The 21,354-nt window shown below is 43.0% G+C and overlaps 1 protein-coding gene across 3 annotated transcripts in view; it reads left to right on the plus strand.

Annotated features, from left to right (window-relative positions):
• MAP3K14 (mitogen-activated protein kinase kinase kinase 14) overlaps window positions 1-21,354 on the plus strand; it is a 106,911-nt gene that overhangs the window by 63,245 nt on the left and 22,312 nt on the right. For 2 of the 3 annotated variants that reach the window (XM_073607690.1, XM_073607689.1), the window contains exons 2-3: window positions 19,356-19,612; window positions 20,087-20,159. In XM_073607690.1, coding sequence (XP_073463791.1) covers window positions 19,375-19,612; window positions 20,087-20,159 — 311 coding nt within the window. In that variant the 5' untranslated portion in view covers window positions 19,356-19,374. Of the gene's footprint in view, window positions 1-12,608; window positions 12,658-19,355; window positions 19,613-20,086; window positions 20,160-21,354 lie in introns of those variants that run through there. The other variant, XM_073607691.1, reaches the window with a different exon arrangement.

Below are 21,354 nucleotides of genomic sequence, written 5' to 3' on the forward strand. Positions count from 1 at the left end.
ACCACAACTAATCCAGGATTGTTGACTTGTTAAGTAAACACAGCGGCAATTTGTTGCCAGGCACTAAAAAAATCATATCTATTTCCTTGATGGCATTCTTTTTATTGTAAGTTTGGACCCACATACAGTAGAAGATATCTTCCTCAGGGTGTTATATGATATGAAGGGCTTTTTTCTACACTCTGCTCACCTGCTAGAACAATCGTTATCACATACCAGTGATTGTAAAACAGGAAAACCTTTAGTGTCACTATTAAACAAAGAGTTATTTAAATCTGGAATTGATACCAATTAACAATATGCAAATAGTCTAGGCAATTAGAATCATTTGTTTTTATGTGGCTACCAGATTTTGGATCATACCATCCAGTGGGGGTCATGTTCTGTTTGTGCCCTGCCCTACAGTTGTCAGCAATGGCATACTATGGCAGAGGAGTGACCACTCACGCACGGCTCCTATTTTTTTTTTCATTCTTCTACAGGTGTGTCCCTTTCAGAAGGATTTTGTTATACTGAAGCAGCTCCAGGTGCTTGATGCAAACATTGCTTGTAATGAGTTGTTCTGTCAATTGTACATTTCAAATTATTTTCTGAGATAAAACGTTATATTAGTATTTAAAGGGTTAGTCCACTATACCCATGGGTAGAACCTGCTTGGCCAAATCATTCACTATCCTCTTATAGATTAGTTGGAATTGAGACCTTGCTGGACTGGTTCAGATAGTTATTGATAGTTTTTAGGTGGTTCCGCAAGTAAGCGGTGGTGCTGATCTCCTTTAGGCGGTTTGGGCTACTAGCTTACTGATACGATGGAGCTGTCGCTTTAGTAGAACCAATGCTTGAATGAGAAGGAAGGAGTGCCCAATGTTCAAACAAATGCAAATCTTGGAGGGAGATTACAATCGTTTATTGAAAGTGTGAGAATATACTGGTTGAGCCAGCGTGTTTCAGAGGAACTGCCTCGCCCCTCCTTAGGGACGTGCTAACAGAGATGGATGGACTCCTTGTTAGTACCAGAGTTCTCTGTGGCGGCAAATGCCAGCTTATAAAATGCAAAAGGACTGGCAGCTCCCCAGAAACGCATGGGTTCAACTTTTTCATTCAGGCATCTCTTATAGCTTAGGGCAGCCTTTCTCAGCCAGGGTCCTGTAGATCCATAAGGTTCCTTCAGAAGTTGCTAGGAGTTCCATGAACAGAGCAGTAGTGAACTGATCTCCCACCCAAGCAAGGGGACACTTTTGCACTGACTACCAGTGTAAGGGGTACTTTTACGTTGACCACTTAGGTTTGGAGACACTACAAATTTCACTGTCTGCATATATTTTAGTTATAATTCATCTAGAGCTCTTTTATGCATTATGCGCCACATAACACGCGTCTGCTGCTGTGTGTTGTGAACAATAAATTGTTACAACGCATAGCACTTTTTTTTTCTTTAAACTGAAAAGTGAAAAAGTAAAAAGATTTGATTATATCTGACCCTATTGCTCACAGTACATTGCAAGTCAAGAATTTGATATCTTAGGTATTTGAGGTTTATGTTTCACTGTACATAATCAACACCATACTGTATATCAGCCATTACCAACTAGGGTTTCACGGAACCATAAGGTTTTTTCAGAGGTGGCTAGGGGTTCCTTGAGCTTTAGCTGATTAACTTCCTATCTGATGGTGTCTGCATAGCTCCAGGGCCAACTCTACTTGGCAAAACCAATAGCATGGCACCAATGATCTTTTTAGCTGTCTTTAAAATGTAAGTAAACCCCCCTATCCTTTTCAGCCAAGAAGGCTGCCATCTTTGCCTCTGTTTAATCTACAACTGCCATGATGCTGCACATGTGATCGGTTATGACACCAGCCATTGGATAGTTTGACAGTTTGGTTGAGAGAACAACCAATAGGAGTAGTGTTACATTTCTGGCACGTGCCGTAAATTAAACTGTTTTTTGGATGGGTTTACTTCCGCTTTAAGGGTGGCTTGATCACCACTTTAAGGGGGACATTCTTTCTACTGACCACCTATGTAAGGAGCCTCTTTCCTATTGACTTCCAATTAATTTGTTTCAGTAAGGATTTGCCAAAACCGAAATTTTATTTTAGTGGTTCCTCTGGGTTAAAAGGTTGAGAAAGGCTCTTACATATAAAGTAGAGGTTGTAAAATAAGCAGACAGACAAATGTGCTTATTAGGAAATTCAAGTTGGCACTTTGAAAATTGTAATTCTTAGCAACAACTCTTGAGGTTCCACATGTACAGTATATGTTTCGTTGTCCTAAAAAAATTTCCATCAAGTAACCAAAAAAGAGATATAGACAACTTGCAGAATTGACAGCAACAATCAGATTTTACCTGGCATTGATCTGTACAGTAACATGAAGTCAGTCTGTTACTATGGGCTATCACAGTTTATACCACACTATTGCTCTTTGTTCTGTCTTATCAAGAAATGATATTTATGACATGTTCAGTAAGGTCAAAGGCATCCACCATTGTTTATAATAGCTTTAATTGCTGCACTATGTATCCTGACTAAATATTGTGAATATTTCTATTATGAAGTTCTTCTGTCGATGAGGGAGAACATGAGCTGATTTACAGAAGGCTTTTTTGGCCTACACAAAACTTTTTACTTAAAAGTAATCACAAAGAAAAACCCTTTTTTAGTTGTGCTGTAGAAAGGGAGGTAATATGAAGTCCAAAACCAGATACCTACACGGTTGGCCCTTCAGTTGGCTGAGCCAGTAGAAAATTATTGGCTGAACAGTAATTGCATCCTAGCAGATGCAGTCAATGTTTGGGTATTCAGGCAACCAAGGCTATCGCCAGCATTAGAGATTTCCCCAATTAAATTGTTTTTTTACAGTAGCAAATGGTTTTTATAGGGCTGATTTGCTGTCCCAGCACCGATCCTCCTCCTTTCGCAGCACGGGCTTGGGACTGGCCACGGCGGACTTCCCAACCACATTGTTTAGTGTGGATGAAAGAAATGATTGATTTTAGTTGTGTATGGCTGATTTCAGTTTTAGTTGTGTATGGCAGATATAGTGAATGCAGGCTCCTTAGTAACACTTTAAAGAGGTTGCAAACCTCTGAAAAAAAAAACAAAAAAAACAAAAATACAAACCCTAAAAAGACAAAGGCATAATGAGCTAGTATGCATCACATGGTAGCTCCTTATTAAATACTTACCTCAGAACGATGCCCTATATCGGTGTCGACACTCAGAGTACAGCATGGACATCTTCCACCGGAGTTACTTCTGGGTTCGTGGCTCCGGCACTGTGATTGGCCAGAGCCATAATGTCACTCCCGCACATGCGTGCGGAAGACAATGGTCACGGCACAAGTCCTGAAGACACGGCAAAACACGGCACAAGTGCGCTGTTTCTTCGGTGCGCATGCGCCGATGATGTTGGCAGCACGGTACCTACAGGTTAGCCTTTTTATAGGCTTATCTGTAGGTACAAGTGGTGTAACAGGGTTTACAAAAGTACAGAAAATAGTGAGCTTCTAATGCCCTACAATGCTGCCACCAATGCTCTAAAATGCCATTCAATGTTGTCAGCCCGGCTTCTTCTATTGGACTGCAGAACTTCTCCCCCTCTTCTTATCTCCATAGCATGACAGGTGGGCCACATCACTCAGCAGCCCCTACGGGCGGGGGGGGATACCGCTACATTATATTTATAGGCTCAAGCATTAATAACGAACAAGTCAATGAAACTGTAGCAACCAATCAGACTTCAGTTTACTCAGGTCACATCCCTGGAAAACCACACCCGATTGCTTATAAAGAATGATTGCACACTGCACATTAGTTTTTGCCTTGTGTAGAAAATTTCTTAGGGAATTGTATTACTAGTCATAGCAAATAGTTTCTCAGCCCCGAGACGTCCCACCCTACTTTCACTTATTATTTGTTTAAGAGATAAGCTACCGTTTGCTGCGCAGACGCTGCCTAAATGTAATCTGTTTTTATAAGAACAATGACTTCTGTTATAGGGAGTGCACATACACAATAAAAGTATAATCATATGCAAATATTGTGCACCAACTGACTTTGTCACATAATTTTGCTAAGCAATAAAACAACAGGGACCATACCTCACATGTAGCCTCTATGACTGAAAAAGACAACACCAAAAGGCCACAATGTACAAAGAGATAACAAAACTATGAGGCTCCGTTCACACCTAGGTGATTTAAATCGCGGGTGGAATCGCCACGATTCTGCTCGTGATTTCAGAATTCGTGGCAAAACGCAGGACGCATTTGCGATGCCATTACTTCTTAATGGCGCCCCAGATGCGGTGGAATTTTGCAGCTATTGTCGAGCAAAAAAAGTGCTAAAATCGTAATGCCTAACGCTCAAGATTTGCTACATGAGCTTCTTTGGAGCGTTTGTGCAACAGCTGTTTCTGCACTATGCTCAGATGTGAATGGAGCCTAAGTGTGTACCCTAGAACATAACTACTATACCCTAAATGTAAATCAATGGCTGCATAAAAACAACTTAAGGGCTCTTTCACATGGGGCGAATCAGTGATGATCCGCCCTGTGAACACCCGCTTGCTCAGCGGGGATCGCTCCGCTGATCCCCGCTGAGCAGGAAGATGACAGGTCCGTCGCTGCACACTGTGCAACGACGGACCTGTCAGAGCGCCGCTCTCCCCTATGGGGGATCAGGTGATGACGGACCGTAGAGTCCGTCGTCACCCAATCCGATCCGAAAACGGATAAAAAAGTAGGTTTTTCCTCCGTTACACTTTTTCGGATCGGAGCGGGTCAGATGTCAGCGGACGTTCATCCGCTGACATCCGCTATTCCATAGTGATACATGTATGTCCGTTTTTCATCCGAAAACGGAAGGATGAAAAACGGACATATGGATCGTCCGTGTGAAAGAGCCCTAACACGGTTGTACCTGTAAGTTTTCAAGCCTTTCAAGCCTTGGTTGCTAGGTTCAGGCAGCCACCTGTATCATAGCAACCTAGACTGAGGCCACCTGCATCCTAGCAACCAATAAAAAGACAGATGGATAAAACAGGGGAACTGACACGCCCCCTCCTCCTGCAGGCCTAGTGACAGCGCTTGTCTCCTCCTGCAGGTCTAGTGACAGAGCTCCTAGATCCTGAGACAATCGCTGTTATAGTTCATTCAATATTCATCACCTTGCTAGACACATGGTTGAAAAGCGATTAGGGGAAGGGGCCCGCTGTCGAAAACTCTATAATATGTCTGACTGTCATAATTAACCTGAGCTTTCTTTAAAGAGAAGTATGGGAATTAGAAAAAATAGAAAACATTTATACTCACCTAGGTGGATGCAGCATCGATCCGATGCTGCATCCGTCCTTCACTGACTCTACACTGAGAATTGAGTGATCAAAAACCGCTGATCGCTCAGTTCTCAGCATTCTGTGAGCAGAGAACCAGGGACTGTCAGTCAGTGGCTCTCTGATCTGCCCCTTCTCCAGAGCATCATCGAGGACCTTGATGACGCCCTGGAGGAGGGTCGAAACGCGTTGATGTACTTCTGGTTTCGCGACCTTTGACGCAACTTCCGCCCTCCGTGGAACACATGCTGACCAGCGGCTTACCCGGAGCTCTGCACTGGTGCCTGTTTTGTTCAGCCTCTTTGTAAGTAGCGTTTAGTTTGTGCAATCTGCCTATGATTAACAGTACTTCACTATTAGTTCTTTCTCTGTTTCCCGCATATGAGCATGACTGATCGACTTTGAATACCCATGGGAACAACTTTTGTGAGCGGTCACTTAGAAATCCATTTATCCAATATCATATCTTACAGATCACAGCGCTCCTGACCCCAGACTGCAAAGCTCTAGGTCCATGCAATTTGGTGAGTGGGGTCACAAGAAGGGAGCGTGGCACATGACAGCGAAAACATTTTTTGGAGCGCCAGCAATATTTTTGGAGCACTTATGCACTTTTCTTAAAGCACTTATATTTCACTATGGTCATGTAATCCACCTGCACTTTAGTAAGTTGTATATTCACTTTCTGCAAGCGCTGTCTATATTCATTCGCTCATGATAGTTCATTGTCAAATGGTAGAACTCATGCAATGATCTCTCAGGAGTATGACTTTGTGTCAGGATGGAGAAAGACTTAGACATGATTTGGCCAGAAGTCAAGGCCCCATGGTCAGCCTGGGAAGAGTATCCAAAGGGTTCCACAGTAGGGTTGCCAACTCATCCCTTTAAACCCGGAAACATATTAATTACACAGGTTCTGTGGCTGATTAAGGTGGTAATTAAATTCACTTGGTGCCTTATCTGCATTTAAGGACTTAGACATGACTTTGCCAGAAGTCAAGGCCCCATGGTCAGCCTTGGAAGAGTATCCAAAGGGTTCCACAGTAGGGTTGCCACCTCATCCCTTTAAACCCGAACACATATTAATTACACAGGTTCTGTGGCTGGTTAAGGTAGTAATTAAACTCACTTGGTGCCTTATCTGCATTTAATTAGCCTCAGAACCTGTGTAATTCAGTTCAGGTTTAAAGGGATGAGGTGGCAGCTCTATTCCACAGGAACACATAGAACTGAAGACTAGCACAGGCCTTCAAACTACTCATACTTTAAAAATGTTTTAACTAAGGCAGGTTCACTTTAAGGTTACCGCCATTCAATCCTTTTTTTTTTAGATTACCATCCAAAGGAAAATCTGTCCAATAGTGTCCGTGGTGTCTGGCCTGAACCTAGTTAGAAATGTGTGCAGTCAGGGGCCCAGGCTGAGTGAGTCACTCTTAGAAGGATATCCTGCAGTCCTCAATGATTAATCTCACAAGCACGCCTGGCTGCACATACACATTGCACGCTATACTGAAGTCTGGTGTGGAGGAGGGACACAGGTGGTGTTGATTATCACCCTGCAAACCCAGCAAAATACAGTACAGCAGATGTGGGTCAGACTGGAAAGTCAGAGCCCCAGTCTACAATGCCGGTATAGACTTGTCAAACGTTTTCAACAAAGGTTTAGAATTCTATGTTACAGGTGACCTCCAGGAGAACTAAAGTTCTACTTTGCAATGGTGGGGCTGCACCCGCACTGCAAGGCTTAGAGTGACTAAACAATATCCTTTTCTCCAGAAATCATTTAGACTAGGTTCAAACATGTTCGGTGCAAATTTGCCCTCTTTTTTCACTGCAAATTTCCTAAGCAGCCATTCAACTGCGACTTCAGATGCAAATTTTTGGAGCTGGCACCCACCAATGTCTTTAACATTAGCTGGTTGTTAAGGAGCGGGCCGCGTCCCTAACAACAGAAGACTCATATGATGGAGACAACGGAGCAAGCAGACGGCGGGAGCCTTCAGCGCGAGCGGGGATTTTTTCTCTCCTTTTTTGGGTCGGTGGTGCGGCGGGCGTCATGATTGACGATGGATCTACACCAGGGGACATTTTTTTTTATTTGTTAATAAAGGACTTGTCAAAAACTTGTGTTGTGTCTTTACTCACTTTTTTGGTGAATTGGTAAGGGTATAGGGTACCTCATACTCATTTACTTGGGGGGGGGGGGGATCTGGGAGCCCTTTTTGTTAAAGGGGGCTTCCAGATTCTGATAAGCACCCTGCCCGCAGACCCCTACAACCACCGTTCAGGGTTGTGGGAAGGAGGCCCTTGTCTCCATCAACATGAGGACAAGATGCTTTGGGGGGGCTGAGCCCCCCTGCTCCAAAGCACCCCCATGTGGCCTGGTATGGTTCAGTAAGGGGGGGGGGGGCGGTTGCTCATCCTCTCCCTTTTCTGACCTGCTGGGCTGCATGCTCGGATATGGCTCTGCGATAGATTTTGGGCGGGGACCCCACGCCATTTTTTTTTTTACATTTTGGAGTGGGGTTCCGCTCAAAATCCATACCAGACCCGAAGGGCCTGATATGGATTGGGAGTTGACCCCACGCAGTTTTTTTTCCTGATTTTCTTTTTTTATTTCCGCTGACAGCTGAATGGTGGGGGGGGGCACACCATTTTTTCCTGATTTTCTTATTGCAGCTGACAGCTAATGACTTATCGGTTGTTAAGGATGTGGTGGCCAACCAGCTATATACAGTTTGTTATGGAGAAACAAAGAAAAAAAAAAGCAAATTGCATCAAAAAAGCAACACTTGCGCTTTTGGTGCGGGTCCATTGAAGTCTATTACATGCAAAATGCAATCTGCTGTGAGAAAAAAGTCCCTGACCCTTTCCAAAAATGCATCGGCTGAAAAACGCATAGATGTGAACATGTACACAACCATGTTCGTGTACGAACCATGTTAAATGGACAGTATTGCGTTTCTGAAAACGGCCTCTGCTCCGACGATCTGTGCCCACGCAGTGTTGACATCGCGCCAGCTGATTGGCAGATCAGCTGGAGTGACGTCACTACTGCTCATGCGCTGATCGTCGGAGGCATTATCCGACGATCTGCAGTAATCGACAGACTCCATTGTTGTATGGAAAAGTATCTTGTCCTCTTTGTATTGCTTCCCTGGTGAAATTCATGGTGTGGTTGCCAGTCCCCCTGCTTTCCTATTAAAAACTGACCGCGCCAGGCATAGAAGCACACACTTCCCAGCATTGTCAGTTTTCTGGCTGTACTGGGAGCTTAGCTTGCCTTTCCTCCAATGATCAGATTTGTGCTGCCACGCCCCCTCTTCACAGCCATTTACTGGGAAGATCAGCGTACTGCGGTTTCTCCTCCCTCAGCTCTCCAAACTCCTTATGCAGCTGAGAACAGAGGGAATGTGGCCACTTATAAAAAAGGGAACAACGTTATTTATAATGTTTTTCATATCTATACGCAAATGTTTTTCCGTCTATTGTAAACTGAATAGGTTGTTTTACAAGGTGTGGGATCACATATAGTTTGATGCAGCCTGTTTACAAGCAACCAATGCCAACTTTGCATCTGCTCAGTGGCAGTTGACAAACTGTTCATCATGCTGCATTTCCCCTGGTAGATGTGATGTCTTCTTACATGTGTGGAACTTGCATGTATCATGACCTTTGGGTCCCATGAAACCCGCGGCAGGCGATGCCAGTGTTAGCATGCTGCCTCCTGCTTCCTGTTTGTTACAGCGATACAGTTTCCAGAAAGGCAAAACATTTCTCAAGAAGTGCAGATCTAGACAGAGAGAGTGTGTGAGAGAATGAGGGGGAGGAAGGCGCCCGTAAAAGGCGTGGCTCCCATTTCTTTGTTAACACTGTCGTGTAATGTCATAGTCCAGACACTTAACTGTTGCTGTCTTGTATCTATGAGACAACTGGACGCTTATTACAGTGGAAATGTGTGCAAAATCAAGGATGACTATATGTTGTAGTCTCTCACTAGCATTAACCACTTCAGCCCCGGAAGATTTTACCCCCTTCCTGACCAGAGCACTTTTTGCGATACGGCACTGCGTCGCTTTAACTGACAATTGCGCGGTTGTGCGATGTTGCACCCAAACAAAATTCACGTCTTTTTTTTTCCCCACAAATAGAGCTTTCTTTTGGTGGTATTTGATCACCTCTGCGGTTTTTATTTTTTGCACTGTAAATAAAAAAGAGTGACAATTTTGAAAAAAAAGCAATATTTTTTGCTATAATAAATATCCCCAAAAGATATATTAAAAAAAATGTCTTTCTCAGTTTAGGCTGATATGTATTCTACATATTTTTTGTAAAAAAAAATTGCAATAAGCGTATATTTTTATTTATAGTAATGGCGGCAATCTGCGATTTTTATCATGACTGCGACATTATGGACACATCAGACACTTTTGACACTATTTTGGGACCATTGTCATTTATACAGCGATTAGTGCTATAAAAATGCACTGATTACTGTGACAGGTATCCGCTCCCCCCCAAAAGGTGCCAAATGTGGCACCGGGGGGGGGGGGGAGACAAATGAGCAGAAGTTTCACTTTTGGTTGGAACTTCGCTTTATCTGCAGAAAAGAATATCGAGTCTCTTGCCCTTCCAGACAAGACTGTACTGTGCAGAAGAGCTGTATGATGGCGCGTACACACGAGCGGACTTTACGACATAAAAGGTCCGATGGAACGAATCCATCGGACATTCTGATCATGTATGGGCTTCATCGGACCTTTTCTGTCGAAAAATCCTATGGACTTTAGAAATAGAACATGTTTCAAATCTTTCCGACGGACTCAATTCCTATTGAAAAAAACATTCGTCTGTATGCTAGTCCGACGGACCAAAAACGACGCAAGGGCAGCTATTGGCTACTAGCTATTGAACTTCCTTTTCTAGTCCGGTCGTACGTCATCATGTTCGAAACGATCGGACTTTGGTGGGATCATGTGTAGGCAAGTCTGTTTCGTCGGCACTCCGTTGGAACTCCGTTGAAAAGTCCTTCGGAGTTCAGTCCGACGAGAAGTCCGCTCGTGTGTACGCGGCATTAACCTCAGGACTGGATGGACAGAAATTACAAATCCTTAGCCAGGTAACACAGCTTCTCTGCGTAGGAAGCTAGTTGCTGGAGGTCAGCTTGATAAGTCCTGCCGTGTGCGACTCATTGCAGCAAATTGCACAGGGTAGGGTCACATGTGTGAGCCACAAAAAGCCCTTGTGGGGGGTGGCAGTGCTCATTATCCACACACCGAGCCTCTTACCCCAAATGGTGGACCACTAGGTTATAGGTGGTCAAACAGGCATAGTGTATATCCACAGGCTGGTCACGTGACGCAACTGGATCTTGTATAGCGCTCACAGGTTGTGAATCCACAGGTTCAGGCATTGAAATAAGAGAAAGCGACTCCTCATGATGCAGTATATCAAATCAGTGTAAAATTTATTCCAAAAAGAATTCCAGAGTACTGACTTTTAAAATGATAAAAACGAACATGTCATAAGGTATAAAATGAGGAGATGTTTCCAACCCACAAGATGGCCTGATTTGATATACTGCACCATGAGGAATTGTTTTCTTTTATTTCAATGCATGAACCTTTGCTCATTCATCACCTGTGAGGGCTACACAAGATCCAGTTTCTTGTTGTCTTAGTGGAGACGTGACCAGCCTGTGGATATACAGTATGCCTGTTTGACCACCTATAACCTAGTGGTCCACCATTTGTGGTAAGAGGCCCAGTGTGTTGATGTTCGGTGGAGGATATCATTATTCACTCTAGTCTGTCTGATTTACTCCTTGGGTGACTCCAGAAAAGAAACATGGACTTTTGTGCCATCCTTTGCGGACTTTCATAAATGTACATATTTATTTTCAGCGCTGCATATACCCATTCTCCCTGTGTTATTATTGCTACCTACAATTCTATGCTAGCTGCTCCTTAGAACCCAAGTGCAGTGAATAATCCCTATTTTTAGTGCTGATTATCAGTTTCAGAGATTTTTAATCATGTGGGAAGAGCTTTGTGATAGAACAGGACAAACAGTCGTTATGAGGCCCAAGTTCAGCTTTGCCGGAGCTGCAATTTATCTGGCAGTGTAGACCATATATATTACAATTAGGGCTCGTTTACACTTGCTTCAAAACATGGCTGCGGACTGGCACTCTGAATGCCAGTCAAAGCTTCTGTCACTAAATAAAATGGTTAGCTTACAGTCCTGTTTACACCTTGCTTTTGCTTGGTGCTTTGATGAGGCTTCGGTGGGGCATCGATGGGGCTTCGGTGGAGCTTCGATGGGGCTTCAATGAGGCTTTGGTGGGGCTTTGTGGGGCTTTAATTAGGCTTCGGTGGGGCTTCAAGCGAGCTTTGCCGTAGACTTCTATGGAGGCTTTTAATGATGCTTTAGAGCATCACTAACGGCTAGTTTACACTGGTTTCAAAACATGGCTTCGGACACGCTTTGTTAAAGCTCTCTGAACGCCAGTCAAAGCCCCTGGCACTAAAAAAAATGGTTAGCTTACAGTCCTGTTTATACCTTGCTTTTGCTTGGTGCTTCGATGAGGCTTCGATGAGTTTGGTAGTGCTTCGATAAGCCTTTGGTGGGGTTTCGGTGAGGCGTCGTGGGGCTTTCATGAGGCTTCGGTTGGGCTTCAGTGGGGCTTCGATGAGGCTTCAGATGGGCTTCAGTGGGGCTTCAAGCGAGCTTTGCCATACACTTCTATGGAGGCTTTGAAAAAGCTTTGAAGAACCACTGAAGCTACATGGGGTATAATTATTGAAGTGAAGCTGAAGCAAAGCAAAAGCAAGGTGTAAACAGGACTGTAAGCTAACCATTTTATTTAGTGACAGGAGCTTTGACTGGCGTTCAAAGCTTTAGCAAAGCCTGTCCGAAGCCTTGTTGAAGCCAAAGCAAGTGTAAATGAGCCCTTAGCTACTTGGCATGCAAACGGTCAAACCACCACCAACAACAAACCTTAGAATACAAAACCTGTTAGCAAAGGGGAAAAAAAAAAGCAAAGGATGAATGCGATGCAGGATAATATGAAAGAAAATGGAGCAGGAAGGGAAAAAGGCGGAGTGATTAGCCGGCATGGGCTGTGAAGTAACGGGAAGAGAAGAGGGGTGCAGGAGAGGGGAGATAGAGAGGAGGAGATAGGCGAGCATGGAAAAGGGAGGTTCTCTTACTGGCAGGCTTGGCTGACCTTACTACAGAAACCGAAAGTGCTATGTATACAGGATTAGCAGTGTTCAAACTCTTCAGTTTCAGGCATATGGAGGCTGCAGTCAGCTGTCTGAGTAAGTCTTGGCATTTACAGAAATGAAGCGCACACTGTTTATAGTGTGACACTGCATTAGCTTTTTTTCTGTTCTGCAATACATCTGGTAGTCCTGCAGTCAGCAGTTTATAGGCATGTCTGCTTGCAGTGCACTTTAACCTTTGTAATGTATAGAATTCAACATGCTGTACTGGGTTCAGGTGTTATTTGTCCACCAGTTGGGCGTTATAGGATTTATATTTGAGGCATTGGTATACTATATTGTTGCAGCCCTTTAGTTACCAATGGTATAACTTTCTTGCTGTTCTGACTGTTATGGTATACATTGTTTTCATGCCTCTTTGTGGAACTATTGGTTATGAGAAGAGGAGGAGCTATTGTTAATTCCTGACTTAGGGCCCATTCACACCAGAGTGTGAACCGTGCATTTTTGCATGTGCAGTGATGTGCATTTGACATACTTTTTTTGCATGCATTTGTGGTGCATTTTTCCTAAACTTTCATTCCCCTGAAGGTCACATTTTTAGATTTTTTTTTTTTACAATGTTTATAAGCTAGTTTTACCGTAACGGTCAATATTACACCCAGAGTTTCTAAACCAGGGTTGTTAGGGGTTCCTTTAGCAATGTGCAGTTTCTGCCTCTCAGATAAGTTCCCACTGACACCATTGATCTTTTTAGCTTATCTGTAAGGCCCCTTTCACACGGGGCGGATCCGTCCGAGGGAGAATCTGCTTGCTCAGCAGGGGTCCTGTCCGCCCCCCTATGCAGAGCGGACAAGGACAGAGCATGCTCTCCCCTATGGGGTGGTCGGATGCAAATGGCCTGCACGTCCATTTCCATTTGATTGTCATCCGACCCGCAGGACGGATGGCGAACGTATCACCGTACGTCTGTTTTCAGCGGATTTTGGCGGATGCCAGATGTCCGCTGACATCCGCTTCCCTGGAGAGGACAATTGGTGGCTTGATCGGGTCTGCCTGAAAAACGGACGGGCGGACCGATCGGTCCGATTGTGTGAAAGGGACCCAAGGGGAACCACAAAAATGTAAGGAACATTCTTCCCACTGACCATAACACTAATGTACCTTGACTTGTAGATATACAGTAAAACCTTGGTTTGAGAGTAACTTGGTTTGAGAGTGTTTTGCAAGACAAGCTAAATTTTTAAATAAATTTTGACTTTATATACAAGCGATGTCTTGATATACAAGTAGCGTCATGTCACAACTGAGTATAAAAGAGAAGAGAGGTGCCTCTAAGTGTAGCGATATGGTTACATTAAGTGAAGGTACAACATTTAGAAACTCACATGGTTGATGATTAAAAGAGGCACATCTAAGTATGCAGGCATCTGGGGTAAAGACCATCCTCCTCACCGCCATCGACATCATCCCTTCCACGCTACGCTCCACGAGCGGTTCAAGCCTCGCTTTCAGCTCTCTCTACTGCAGAGTAGTCTTCCCAGACTGAAGACTGAGAGCCGATGGTGTGGAGGATGGTCTATGTGGATAGCTTTACCCCAGGTGCCTGCATACTTAGATATCTCATGTGAGTTGCTAAATGTTGTACCTTCATTAAAAGTAACCATATTTCTACACTTAGAGGCGCCTCTCTTCTCTTTTATACTCTGTAGCTCCTGCTGGATTTTGCTTCTAATCCCCTTGTGGAGGCTTCCATTTGTGGATGGACATTTTATGGTTACACAACCTGATCACATTGCTATAATCTTTTTATATGGACTATAAACTGAAGGACTTATGAATAAATGGTTGTGGAACAAATCATTTGAGCTTCCATTATTTCTTATGGGGAAATTGGCTTTGATATACAAGTGCTTTGGATTACAAGCATGTTTCTGGAACGAATTAGCAGGCAAAAAAAGTTGGGCCCAGGAAATGTTTGTCCTTTTTATGGTTGAACTCCTGAAAACAGTAAAATGAGCATCCATCCACCCAAATAGAAAGCTGCAATCCGATCCTGAGACTCACCCTGATCCTGGGACTCACTACCTAATAGTCCCCAATCTAGAACAAGCACACATCTAAGGAAATGTAAACTCCCATCTTACATATCTGTTCCAGGTCAGTAGCACCCAATGTAAGTAGGCATGGATCGGGATGTCAACACTTCTAAACTAGTCAGCAACCGCAGCTTTCCAGGCTGTATCCTCACACATTTGGTGCTACAATTAGAACAAATAAATCTAGGTTTGGTAATGTAAAAACCACTGATGAAGTACAAAGTGCATTTCATAACAGCCATTCAGATTTAACTTTGTGGAAGTCACTTTGGTTGAGATGGTTTTTGATTGGCTGCTTCAGGTTACTTTACTCTGTACATCAGCACAGCTCTTGACACCTTACTGCATAAGCCGGTTTATATTCATTCTTTAGTAGCACCGACAGGAGCTGTAATGGGGTGTCACTCTACACCTACCTCTTGACGTGTTCATTAACTTTTTCAGGAAGTAATGTCAAATTTCTCTAAGAGCAACAAACTGGTCCAAACAAGATCCACCTATACCACTGAAGCCAATATTCCACTTGCATCCATATACAACATGCAAATTTCATAAATTAATAGTCGTACAATTAAGAGGATTGAGAAACTGGATTCCTGTTAAGGAAAGGCTCGTTTTTCATGGAAAAGCTGAATAATATTACATAACTACTGTAATCGTTTTATACATCCATCAATGTATCTTCATTCCTTGCTTAAAAGGGAGTGAAGTCCAGGAAGTGACATCCTGAAAATGTTGTCTGTGCCTGCCCACATCATTACAGAATGCTGGCTGACAGCTTAGCTTTCCTGGAGCAGAACAGAGACTTTGACCATTGCTTCATGGGGGGGCATTTTTTATGGTTTGAGTATTCTCATCTCTGACATGCTAATGACAAGAGGCAACCCCACACAAGTCATAATGCTTTTAAGAAACCCTGTCAGGTCCTTAGGGTTGTCACCTGTCCAGGATTCACCTGGACAGTTCGGTTTCCAGACTGCCTGAAACCCAGACACATTATTCAGACCAGACTATGGCTTCCAGATACATCTGAATGAGAGGTGCTGGCTGCCAAGGGGTGAGTGAGATCACCATCCATCCCTGTCTGCGACTGAAGTCTCCCTCCTTCTCTCTCCTGCCTCTGAGTGAGTACACTAAGGTAATTCAGGGTTCTCAGTGCACCCCTTACATCAGAATTCCCCTTTACACCAGAAGCCACAGTATTCACCCTTACATCACAGTCCTCTCCGTACATCAGAGTTCTAAGTATTCCCCCTTAAATACGGGTTCCCAGAGCATCCCTTATGTTAGACTCCCCAGAGTTCTCCCTTACATCAGAGTCTGCAGAGTCCCCCCTTACAGTGAAAGGGAACTCTGCGAATTCAGATGTAAAAAGTGGGCGGCACAGTGCTGTAGTGGATAGCACTTTCGCCTAGCAGTAAGAAGGGTCGCTGGTTCAAATCCCAACCACGACACTACCTGCCTGGAGTTTGCATGTTACCCTGTGCCTGCGTGGGTTTACTCTGGGTACTCCGGTTTCCTCCTACGCTCCAAAGACATGCTGGTAGGTTAATTGGGTCCTGTCTAAATTGTTCCTAGTATGTATGAGTGTGAGTTAGGGACCTTAGATTGTAAGCTCCTTGAGGGTAGGGACTGATGTGAATGTATATGTAAAAGTGCTGCGTAAATTGACGGCGCTATATAAGTACCTGAAATAAATAAATAAAAGGGGAACTCTGTGGACTCTGATGTATATGTAAAATATATGTATAGTTTATACTATAAAAAAATGTAAATTGCTGTGTGCCGGGTTTGACTTGAAGAAAAGGTGGCAACCCTACAGGTCCTTAAAAATCAAAATGGCACATTTTTGCAATAGATGAGGTGGTACATTCACCTCTCTAATGGCCTCTACAAAATGTCCTATGTTTCCTTCATTCCAGCACTGCAGCCTCTTTCAGTCCCCCTAGCATTGGACACTTCTAAGTAGCGTGGTCTTTTCCTCCGAACCCTCTGTCTCTACAGAACTTAGCAGTGACACAGGGGTCAGAGAACCCCTATATTTTATATATATGTTTAGCTTTCTACAAATATATATATATATATATATATATATATATATATATATATATATATACACATATATATATATACACATACATACACACACATACACACTATAATACCAAAAGTATACACACATAAACAGAAGTGAGCTTGTCTGATGGACAGAGCAGGCTAAACAGGTTATTGCAGAAGCATAAATGCTTTCTGTTTCCTTACATCATGTCCACAGATAGCTTGGAGGCATCCAGTCCTACCACATTATAGCAGAGCAAAGTCCTTCAAAAGGCTTGTGTATATATATATATATATATATATATATATATATATATATATATATATACTATATTACCAAAAGTAGTATTAGTCCGTAGGGTTCAATATTGAGTTGGCCCACCTGTTGCAACTATAACAGCTTCAACTCTTCTGGGAAGGCTGTCCACAACGTTTAGGAGTGTATATGGGAATGTTTGACCATTCTTTCAGAAGCGCATATGTGAGGTCCGTCACTGATGTGGACAAGAAGGCCTGGCTGGTAGTCTCCGCTCTAATTCACCCCAAAAGTGTTCTATTGGGTTGAGGTCAGGGCCCTGTGCAAGCCAGTCAGGTTCTTCCACCCCAAACTCGCTCATCCATGTCTTAATGGACCTTGCTTTGTGCACTGGTCTAAATCATTTGGTGGAGGGGGGATTATGGTGTGGGGTTGTTTTTCAGGGGTTGGGCTTTGCCCCTTAGTTCCAGTGAAGGCAAATTTTAAGATGTCAAATTTTGGATAATTTCATGCTCTTAACATTGTGAGAACAGTTTGGGGATGGCCCCTTCTTGTTCCAACATGACTGTGCACCAGTGCACAAACAAGGTCCATAAAGACATGCATGAGCGAGTTTGGGGATGGAGGAACTTGACTGGCTTACATGGAGAGGTTGATTTACTAAAACTGGAGAGTGCAAAATCTGATGCAGCTCTGGATAGAAACCAATCAGCTTCCAGTTTTTTTGGAAAAGGTTAATTGAACAAGCTGAAGTTAGAAGCTGATTGGCTACCATGCAGAGCTGCACCAGATTTTGTACTCTCTAGAACACCTTTGGGATATATTAGAGTGGAGACTGTGAACCAGACCTTAATATCCACATTAGTGCCTGACCTTACAAATGTGCTTCTGGAAGAATGGTCAAACATTCCCATAGACACACTCCTAATCCTTGTGGACAGCCTTCCCAGAAGAGATGAAGCTGTTAGAGCTGCAAAGGGTGGGCCAACTCAGTACTGGAACCTACGGACTAAGACTGGGATGACATTAAAGTTTATGTGTGTGTGAAGGCAGGTGTCCCAATACTTTTGTATATATATATCACAGTGGTGTAGTGGTAGCACTCTTGCCTAGCAGTAAGAAGGGTCGCTGGTTCGAATCCCAACCACGACACTACCTGCCTGGAGTTTGCATGTTCTCCCTGTGCCTGCGTGGGTTTCCTCCAGGTACTCCGGTTTCCTCCCACACTCCAAAGACATGCTGGTAGGTTAATTGGATCCTGTCTAAAATTGTCCCTAGTATGTATGAATGTGAGTTAGGGACCTTAGATTGTAAGCTCCTTGAGGGTAGGGACTGATGTGAATGTACAATGTATATGTAAAGCGCTGCGTAAATTGACGGCACTATATAAGTACCTGAAAAAAATAAATAATATATATATATATATATATGTATACATACACATACCTATACAAGGCTTTTGAAGGACTTTGCTCTGCTATAAACAATGTGGTAGGACTGGATGCCTCCAAGCTATCTGTGGACATGACGTAAGGAAACAGAAAATATTATGCTTCTGCAATAACCTGTTTATCCGGCTCTGTCCATCTGATAAGCTCACTTCTGCTATCCTTTCACCTACGTAACAAAAGAAGTTACAAACACAATTTTGCTTTTATCAGGAGAAGACATTATTGAGTATGCTGGTTCTGGTTTCAGATCTGAGAATATATTTGATTTTCTGTGGTTATAAACAGGTCCATTATAATAAAAGTTTTTTTTAACTGGGTCTGTTAGTACAGGTGCCCATTACAATGGGATTTGGGCTATGAAGGTAAAACCTGTCCATCACACACAAATATATTTAACCTTGTCTAACATATTCCAATATATATATATATTCTACGAGTGTAAAAAAAATCAGAACCTGCTAGCCTTAGTGCACGTGTCTATGGGCTTTGGGTTTATGCTGGTAGCATGAGCTTGACATCAGTATGAGACTGAAGGAATGAGGTGAGGAGTAGAGAGATAGCTTTGGGTGTCATCGGCATAGAGATGGTATTGGAAGCCGTGGAAGGTTGTAAAGTGACTAAGGGAAGAATCTTTGGGGAATTATCTCCAACCATAAACATATGTTAGTATAGTTCACGCACAATTTTATGGCCAAGCTACAATATCAGATTTTACCAGCAGGTGCAGGAGAAATTTATAACTATAGCAGTCGCCCCTAAGAAAGGAAGAATTCCACTGCTTTATTACACAGAATTATATCCTAAAATTTATTGTTATTGATTAGCCAGCTTTACAGTTTTACTGAATTTTATATCCACAGTTTTGTAATGATACAAAGAAATTGTTACTGTACAGTAAACATTAATTATCTCAATATTTTGTCATTTCAGGCCGGCACATATTTGAAAAATGGCAATAGACTCCCACAAGGGTCAGGAACTGGTCCATGCCAAGGCCCCGGTGTATCCACCATTCAGTCTGTCTCAGTCTGCTGGGGTTCTGAAAAACAAAATGGGTGAACCAGAAAAATACTGCGCTCCTCTGGAGAATAAGGACAGCCACTGGGCCAAATTATTTTACAATGGGACTGCCACTGAGAAGAAAGAGAGTTCCGCCATGGGAATCTCCATCATAGCACAACCCGAATGTAAGAGTTTGCCATGGTCTCCACCCCATCGCCTTTCAAACTGCTCCTTTTCCTTTATGTCTTATTTCATTCATATTGTGACACCATTTTCTCAGAACAAATACATTAATGCTCTTTTCCTTCATTTACAGACCTGTCCCATTGCTTAATGTTTCTACTAATCAAAACTTGTATAAACGTCTTTGCTTTCACACATCCTGCTGTTACTTAAACTCTAACATCACCTATAGCTAAATGTTTCCATAGGCCAGTGATGGCGAACCTTGGCACCCCAGAAGTTTTCAAACTACATTTCCCATGATGCTTAACTACACTGCAGAGTGCATGAGCATCATGGGAAATGTAGTTCCAAAACATCTGGGGTGCCAAGGTTCGCCATCACTGCCATAGGCTATACCTCCACCTCCGTAGTACTGCCTTCTACAATGCAATGTTCATTCTCTCTCTAACAGTTTTGTTTTCTTTAACTTCCAGGTGAGAATAATCCACAGATATGCCCAACTTTCCAGGGAGGTCCCCTGTACATCCCAGACTCAAAACAGTACAAGTAAGAAAACCTTATAATCTGTGTGTCCTCTGAAAAATGAACAATGCTGATGTGTGCAGCTTAAATAATCTCCCCACTATCCTTTGATTTGGCCAGTTCAATAATTGAGATGTCCCCATAAAGCAGCCTTTTCCCACCAGGGTGCCATCTGGGTTCTTCAAGGGTGCAATGGCAAAATGCCTAAAAATTACCCCAAATTGCCCCAAATTGTGTACAAGCCAGTGGGTGGATCAAGTCTACCTTTTTTTACTCAAAGCCACGGGTTTCATTGTGCAGCATTGCAACCTTGGGCGCTGTGAGGGCCAGCCGCCAGTGTCCTAACAACCAATGACATCATTTGTTGATTAGAAGGACATTAGGCACTTACACAGCATCTTTGTTTGACCCCCCCACCCCTCTCTGCAAGCATTGAGGTCACATTAGCTGCGAGGGGGGAGAGAAAATGAGGAAGAAATATTGGAATACCAGTCAGACACCCAACATAAATCACCTCTAATGATGGGTGGCCTATGTGTGTGTGTGGAGCTTGCACTACGCAAAATTATTAGTTTAATTTTCTTACATTTTAGAATGGGGTGCCTCGAGATTGTGCATCATTTTAACAGGTGCCTTGACTGGAAAAAAGGCTAGAAACACTGACATAAAGTACTATAAATCTAAAGAAAAAATCAAAAAAGTTGGGTTGAAGTTGTCGTTTTTTGGAGATTTGGTTACGTGGTCTCAAGGTGAAAGGCCAATAACACTCTATGCAAACTGCCAACACTACAGGAAATGCTTGCTGTACATTTCAACTCAATGATTTCATCATTCATGTCATGATTTCAATTCATGAATAATTCATAAAAAAAAAAAGCGGAAGCTAACTATCCTCCCACCCATTCTCTTGGCAAATTTCAAACTTTCTGCCATATGTTTTATCCTCTCGTAAGCTTGAAAGCTGGACACTAGGCACAACTGATTTGTTCTAAACATTTAGCTGTCTCTATATTTTTTGAACATCACGGATATCTTCATAACAGTGCAAAAGAAGGAAAAAATATTTTTTGCTTCATTATATAGAATAGGAAAGAGGGGGTTTATATTGGATAATGTTGACTGTAGTTTAGCTTTAAAACAGAAGTATGGGTTAACAAAAAAAATGTATACTCACCTAGGTGGATGCTGCATCTGACTGAGGACTGAGCGATCAAAGAGT

This window comes from Aquarana catesbeiana, linkage group LG12, assembly GCF_042186555.1.
Source record: "Aquarana catesbeiana isolate 2022-GZ linkage group LG12, ASM4218655v1, whole genome shotgun sequence".
NCBI lineage: Eukaryota > Metazoa > Chordata > Amphibia > Anura > Ranidae > Aquarana > Aquarana catesbeiana.